The sequence below is a fragment of the Pleurodeles waltl genome, chromosome 3_1 (genome assembly GCF_031143425.1).
Source record: "Pleurodeles waltl isolate 20211129_DDA chromosome 3_1, aPleWal1.hap1.20221129, whole genome shotgun sequence".
NCBI lineage: Eukaryota > Metazoa > Chordata > Amphibia > Caudata > Salamandridae > Pleurodeles > Pleurodeles waltl.
Genome location: NC_090440.1, coordinates 1,265,438,191 through 1,265,445,473, shown reverse-complemented (window position 1 = coordinate 1,265,445,473; position 7,283 = coordinate 1,265,438,191). Strand labels below are relative to the sequence as shown.

At 47.0% G+C, this 7,283-nt stretch overlaps 1 protein-coding gene across 1 annotated transcript; it reads left to right on the top strand.

Moving 5' to 3' along the window:
* Positions 1-305: 305 nt before the first annotated feature.
* Positions 306-7,081, top strand: LOC138283569 (mRNA decay activator protein ZFP36L2-B-like). The gene is made up of 4 exons (XM_069221508.1): positions 306-381; positions 6,453-6,520; positions 6,575-6,649; positions 6,893-7,081. The coding sequence occupies exons 1-4, from the start codon at positions 306-308 to the stop codon at positions 7,079-7,081; spliced, it is 408 nt and encodes a 135-aa protein (XP_069077609.1).
* The last annotated feature ends 202 nt before the right edge of the window (positions 7,082-7,283 follow it).

Below are 7,283 nucleotides of genomic sequence, written 5' to 3'. Positions count from 1 at the left end.
AGTGTGAACATATTTATATGAATATATATTTATATATCGCACCGTCTACCTGATTTTAAAATATTTACTTAAGTTATGTGTTTAGCTAATCCACAGATCTACGGACTAGATCCATGAATTTGCTCAATAACACACCTATACTTTGCCTCCTGATTGGGTACATTAGGACTTCACCCAATTTCGAAAGAAACCACACCCAAATTCAGTTGCTTTTCTACCATCTCAGTACAGAGCAAGACGAGGAAACCTGCATCTCTTCTTTTTTGTATTCTGCTGAACACAAAACGGAATTTACAGTGGCAGCTATGTCATCCACACAACCTGAAGATCCTGTGGTTGGAGAGGATGAGAACGAGGATATGGCTCCACCTAAAAAGGAAAGTGAGTTATGGAGGCTTTTCACAATCCCTTATGGGGAAAAGAAGGTAACTGCTCAGTTTCTGCAGTGTACCATTTGCAGGAAGCAGCTCTCTCAGGGCACAAGTAAGAAATATTCCCATGGCACCAGTTCTGTGAAGAAACATTCAAACTATTCACAAAGGACCTAACACAGGATGATACAAGAGAAGGCAGTAGGTGACAGGCCATCTACCTCCTCTGCAGCTTTGTCTCAACCCTTCGCATCAGACACTATGGGTCTGATTTATGAAAAGTTAGCACCGCCTTTGCGTCATTTTTTGATGCCAAAGCAGCGTAAACTTACAAAACATAACTGTTTCAGCTGTGTATGATAACTTATCATATATGATAAACCACTGTCTAAAGTTCCACATGCCAGTAGATTTAAATACAACTTTGGTGGCTGCATACCTGGATGCAATCAGCAGCCATCAAAGTTATTTTTTATTTATTTATTTTTGCATCCGAAAAAGTCATGTTTTTGAATTGTGAAGCTTTTTTCTTTTCACTAATCCCCTTGCTGTCAGATTTTCTACCTTGTTTGTTTTGGCTTCTGAAAATAGAAGAAACTCTAAAACTCGTTAAAACATTCTTTAAAAATGTTTCTTTTTAGAACCACTCCATCTGGTCAAAGAAAAAGAAAATTCTGTGTTTTGATTTTTTTTCTATATATAAATGTGTTTAAGAGTTTGGGAGTTTTTGTATATAAATATCAGTGTTTGAGAGGCTGTATCAGTGTTTGGCTAAATGTGTTATTGTCTTTATCACTATCTAGTTGGGAATGTCAATGTCTATATTAGTGTGTGCTTGAGTGTGTCAGTGTCTGTATTGGTGTGTGCATGGGTGTGTCAGTGTCTTCATCAATGTGTGCCTGGGTGTGTCAGTTTGAGTATGAGTATGTGTCTGGGGGTCTCAGTATCTGTATCTGTGTGTTCCAGGGTGTGCCAGTAGCTATATTGGTGATTGGCTGGGTGTGTCAGTGTCTGCGTCAGTATGTGCCTGGGTGTATTTTTAACCGCAGCAGTGTTTCATTGGGTGTGTAAGGGTATGTATCAGTATGTGCCAGGCTGTGTTAGTAGATGCATTGCTGTTTGTTTGGGGGTGGTTGGGCATGTTAGTATCAGTATCAGTGTGTTCCTGGGTGTGTCAATGGGTAGATTAGTGTTTGGTTGGATGTGTCAGTGTCTGTATTGTTGGTAAGCTGAAAAATGTCATAAATACTGAAAATGCATCTACTACAACTACATTTTTTCAGCTTTATAATTGCAATTCTCCTAAGAACTTTGGTTCCAAAAAGAAAAGATAAGAATTTGATAACTTAAAACACATTTTTGTTTGAATTTGAGGTTGCTATCATTATAAACTTCCCATCCAGTTTTACTTTTTACATAGAAAGTGTAGGAAACAGATGAACATCAACTCCTTCATGAAATATGATAGCCAGAGTAGAAATAGATATTTGTCCTGCTTTAATGTTTGTAATCTCTGTTTCCAATTTACTGCCATCGGCTCTGCAGAGTCACAGCATTAAAATAACATATTTTTCACTCTTCATATATGCAATGTTGATATAAGATCTGACCACAAACAGGAGCAGGTATTGTTTTATGTTGTTTGCTTGAACAATCTGTCAAAAGTCACAGTTTTGAAATTCAGTAGTGTTAAATAAATGAATCAGACTCCTGACCACTAAAAAAAACAAAGGCAGTCCTGCAGCGGCGTGGAGGCCTAGAAATAGGTGGTCCTACCCCCAGCACCTATCCCCAGCACTGACAGCCCAGCGACCGACCATTGACCGTATTACAAATCCAAAGTCTCATTGGCAGATACCCATGGTGGTTAGCCAATGGTGGTCCAAACCATGGCGCAGCATGGTCACCAAAGTAATACACAACAGCACATTGGATTGATTAAAAAATAACAAAGCTGCCACACATTGCCACACTTGACACACCTGCAAAGGACATTATAAAACGCACTCCTTCACAAACCACAATCCTTTGCATCTATACACTGCAACATAGAATAGGCACTCCTCATTTCTCACACAATACCCACCACACCCTGCGCACACTTTCCCAAGTGACATACTTTTGAACTTCCCACATTTAGGGGCATATTTATACTCGGTTTTCGCTGAATCAGCAACATTTTGTAATGCTAATTCAGCGCAAACTTAACTCCATTGTCACCTGTGAAAAATCCACGTTTCACTGATGATAAGTTGAGTCATGGTGGATGAAATCATTAGAGTAGAGCCACAATTGTTAAAAGCACAAGTCCAGCACACCTCTCTCAGTCGGAAAATGGGAATGTGGGAGAGGACAGTCGACAGAGTCAATACAGTAGGCACCACCCTGCGCACAAGGGAGGACATCAGGAAGAGGTGAAACAACCTCAGAGGCAAGGTGCGTTCCATGGTCTCCAGGCTCCAGCTGCAGGCCAAGAAGACTGGCATGGCCCTCCCAGTGCCCCAGTACACCTCATTATCTGGGAGGAGAAGGTCTTGGCCATCCTGCATCCTGAAGGCTTGACAGGAATGCCTGGGGAAGTGGAGTCTGGTAAGTCAAAACACAAAAAATCTCACAAAAATGCCTTGTCATGCACAGTACACCGTTTGCTACTTTTACCATGACTCAACGCACCAGTCCAGTATCCCCCAGTCCAAAGACCTTTATTTGGCAACTCACAACTCAAGTGCACTTACTTGGGGAGATGACATTTGTATAGTGTATAGTACAGGGACTGTAAGGACTACAACTCCCAGCAGGCACTGTTACTGTTATTGAAACCATGAACACAGTGTTTTCTCCCTCAAATACCCTTGTCTGTTAACTACTAATTGTAATGTACTCACCTGAGATGAAAACAGTATGGTGTGTGTAGTACAGGAACTGGCAGGAATGCTTAGGTCAGGAGGGCCACTTAATGTGATTTTAAACACAAGCCCAGTGAACAATAGTCCAAATACCCCTGTTTGGTCATTTACAACTGAAATTCACTTTCCTGGGAGAGTAAAATTAGTCAAGTGTGTGTAGTGCAGGGACTGACAGGGCTGCAACTCCCAGCAGGCACTGTTTCACCACCTTCAACCACAAGATCAGAGTCCTACCACCAATATAGACTTGTGCCCCATCTCCCTATTGAATGTTATGTAAAGTGACTGTTGTACAGGGAGTCATTGTAAGAAAATACCCTCTTTCTAGTATGGTTACCCCCATTTTTGGTCTGTTTATCAGTGTTTGTCCGTGTGTTTTTACTGTCTCACTGGGATCCCGCTAGTCAGGACCCCAGTGGTCATAGTTTGAGGCCAACATGTCAGTAGGTTTTACTGTTTTGTCAGTATGCTTGACTGTGTCACTGGAGTCCTGCTAATCAGAACTCCAGGGCTTATGCTCTCTCTGTTTTCACATTTGTCACTATAGTCTAGTGACCACTTATTTCACTACAGATTGGCATACTGGACCCACCCTTGTAAGTTCCTAGTATATGGTACCTAGGTACCCATGGCATTGGGGTTCCAGGAGATCCTTATGGGCTGCAGCATTTCTTTTTCCACCCATAAGGAGCTCATACAAACACTTCTTCAGGATTGCCACTGCAGCCTGAGGAGTGAAATAGTGCAAGCACTATTTCAAAGCCATTTTCACTGCACCAGGTAAATTATAAGTCACTTATATGTCTAACCTTCAGTTCCTAAAGGCTAGGTGCAAAGTTACTGTGTGTGAGGGCACCCTGCACTAGCAGAGGTGCCCTCACTTTGTCCAGGACCAATTTCCCAGACTTTGTGAGTGCGAGGACGCCATTCTAATTGTGCACTACATTTAGGTCAATGCATATATGTAGCTTCACAATGGTAACCTGAATATGGGCATGTGTCTAGGATTGAGAAATTGTACCCCCAATCTGATTTTGGTATTGGGGGGCAATTCCATGCACCCAAGGGGGCTCCACCATGGACGCCCCAGTACTGCCAAACAAGCTCTCTGAGGTTTCCACTGCAGCCCCAGCTGCTGCCACCTCACAGAGAGGCTTCTGCCCTACTGGGTCTTGAGCAGCTCAATCCCAGGAAGGCAGAACAATGCAGTTCCTTTAGGAGAAGGGTGATACACCCTCTCCCATTGGAAATAGATGTTACAGGCATGGGAGGGGTATCTGCCCAGAGCCTCTGGAAATGCTTTGAAGGGCACAAACGGTGCTCTCCTTGCATAATCCAGGCTACACCGGTTCAGAGACCCCCAGTCCCTGCTCAGGTGTGAAACTGGACAAAGGAAAGGGGAGTGACCACTCCCCTGTCCATCACCACCAGAGGGGTGGTGCCTATAGCTCCTCCAGAGTGTCCCTGGGTTCTGCCACCTTGTTTTCAGGATGGTCAGGGAACTCTAGGAGCATCTAACTGACCAGTGCCAGCAGGTGACGTCAGATACCCCTCCTGATGGGTGCTCACCTGGTTAGGTGACCAATCCCCCTCACAGGGCTATTTAGAGTCTGTCCTCTCGGTGTTTCCTCAGATTTGGATTGCAAGACTCCAGCAGGATCCTCTGCATCCTTTGCTTCACCTCCTACCATCAGATCAACCCCTGAACTGCTCCAGGAACCCCACAACTTGCAACAAAGTATCCAAGAAGGCTACTGCAACTCTGTAACTTCAGCTTCTGCCAGCAACTTCAACAGTTTCCAGGTAGTGCACGCTCCGAGGACTGCCTGTCTTCATCCTACACCAGAAGGACCGAAGGAATCTCCCATAGAGTGATGGAGTCACTTCCCTGCTTCAGCAGGCACCTCTCTGCAGCACTGACCTGTACTGTGGGTCCCCTCTCCTGACAACGAGCGTGGATCCTGGAACACAGGTGGTGGACCGAAGTAACCCTGACTGCCCAAAGTCCAACTGTTCAAATTTGGTGGCGGTGAGAGCTTGCCTCCCCGTGCCAGACAGTACCCCTGTGCACTTCGTGTTTTGCAGCTCCTTTGGCATCTGTGTGCTTCACCAAGGAACCCTTTATGCACAGCTTAGCCCAGGTCCCCAACACTCTATCCTGTGACGCTCAGCTCCCTGAGTTGTTTCCGGCGGCATGGGATCTCTTTGTGTAGTGCTGCGATGACTGTGATTTGCAACCCCTTTGTCCCCGTATCCTGGGACTCTTGTGCTTGCTGCCTGGTCTTCTGAGGGCTCTCCGAAGAACTGAGAGCCCCCCTCTGTCTCCTCAATCTGAGTTGAGACCCCCAAGTCCCTCATGGGACACGTCAGCGCCTTTTCCTGCCAAACACATCTCTTGCGTGAGCCAAGGCTTGCTGGTGAAATCTGACAATGAAAACCAGCCTGCATCCATTTACTCGATGTGGGACATCTCTTGCACCAAGCAGGAACCCGCAGCTTTCTTCTTTGGTGCATCTCTGACTTTTTCTTCCAACCGGAGGTTTCACTTTTGCACCTTCATCCGGGTTAGCAGGGGCTCCTGTTCTTCCTGGACTCCTCAGCAGCTCTTCGAATTGGTATCTTCCCTCTGCAGGTCTTCAGGTCCAGGAATACATTGTTGCTCTCTTGCAGTCTTGCTTGGTTTTTGCATTATTCTTCATCATGACTTCTAGTGTTCTGAGGAAACTTGCTGTACTTTACTCCTGCTTTCCTGGGCTCTGGGGTGGGGGACTTTATTTACCTTTTGTGTTTTCTTACACTACCCACACCCCTATACACAATACTCTTGCCTAGGTGGGAAACCAACATCTGCATTCCACTATTTTAGTATTTGGTTTGTTTTCCCCTAGGCTTATTTTAACGTATTGTGATTTTCATTATTTGCACTATTTTATGACTGTTTACTTACCTGATTCTGGTTATTAGTGTATGTTTTGTGTACAATACTTACCTCCTAAGGAAGTATAGCCTCTAAGATATATTTGACATTATGTCACTAAAATAAAGTGTCTTTTGATCCCCCATTGGTGATTGACCTCACAGGGTGGTTTGGAGAGGTACAGGGCTTGGTCACGTTCCCGGCATTGGTGCGGTGTGGGACGAGACCAGCGGTGCTAGTGCAGTCCAGGTCTTCTAGAGAGCACGGTGGGCTTCTACGGGCCGCGCTGCCACTTCATCCACAATGCTGAGGAGCGACGCCAGGCAGTGCCCGTCTCGTCCTCCCTCAGGGACTTCGACTTTAACAGTAGCCAGCAGCAGTGGGGCTCCAGGGAGCTGCTGTGCCTCCAGCACAGCCTCAGCTTCTCCGGATTCCCCCAGCGTGGCGCAGGCCGGGCCCGAGCCGGCTGAGCCCCACACATGACCGCTCCTGCTCTCGCAGCTCTACGCCGAGGAGCTGCAGCTGCTCTCGGCCAACAACGTCGTTGGATTCTCGGCGGGCCACGACCTGGGCAGCCTGCTCACCCCGCTGGCCACCCAGACGCAGAACCTGCACAACCAGCAGTACTGCCAGCAACAGCGCCCTGAAGGCAGCCTGCATCCCCGGGACCCCCAGCCCACGCTGCCTCCTTCTTCCAGCCCCTGCTCTGGCGTCTCTTTGAGTCTCCGGTCTTTGACGCACCCCCCAGTACTCTCGACTTCCTGTCATACCGTGAGAGTTACCTAAGGGGCTCCCTCAGAGGCTCTGGCTCCCTGAGCGGCTCAGAGTCCTCCGGGCTGGACTCGGGTCATGGCCTGTCCATCTGCGACACGCCAGGAGGTGCATAAACTTGGCTCAGCCCTCCGCTGCGCGGGACGCATATTCTAAGGAGGCGAGGTGGCTTGGACTCCAACAGCCGGGATTCCTTGCGGCAGAACTCCGCGGCTGCTCTTTACTTTGGCGCCAGGAGGCGCATAAACTTGGCTCAGCCCTCCGCTGCGCGGGACACGAATCCTGAGGGGGTGAGGGGGCTCAGACTTCAACAGCCGG

Excerpts from the sequence above, each read along its gene's own strand:
- LOC138283569 (XM_069221508.1), top strand. The coding sequence starts at position 306 with ATGTCATCCACACAACCTGAAGATCCTGTGGTTGGAGAGGATGAGAAC. Across the intron at positions 6,521-6,574 it reads CTGAGGAGCGACGCCAGGCA|TGGGGCTCCAGGGAGCTGCT; the intron begins GTGCCCGTCTCG and ends AGCCAGCAGCAG. Across the intron at positions 6,650-6,892 it reads CCCAGCGTGGCGCAGGCCGG|CCCCTGCTCTGGCGTCTCTT; the intron begins GCCCGAGCCGGC and ends TCCTTCTTCCAG.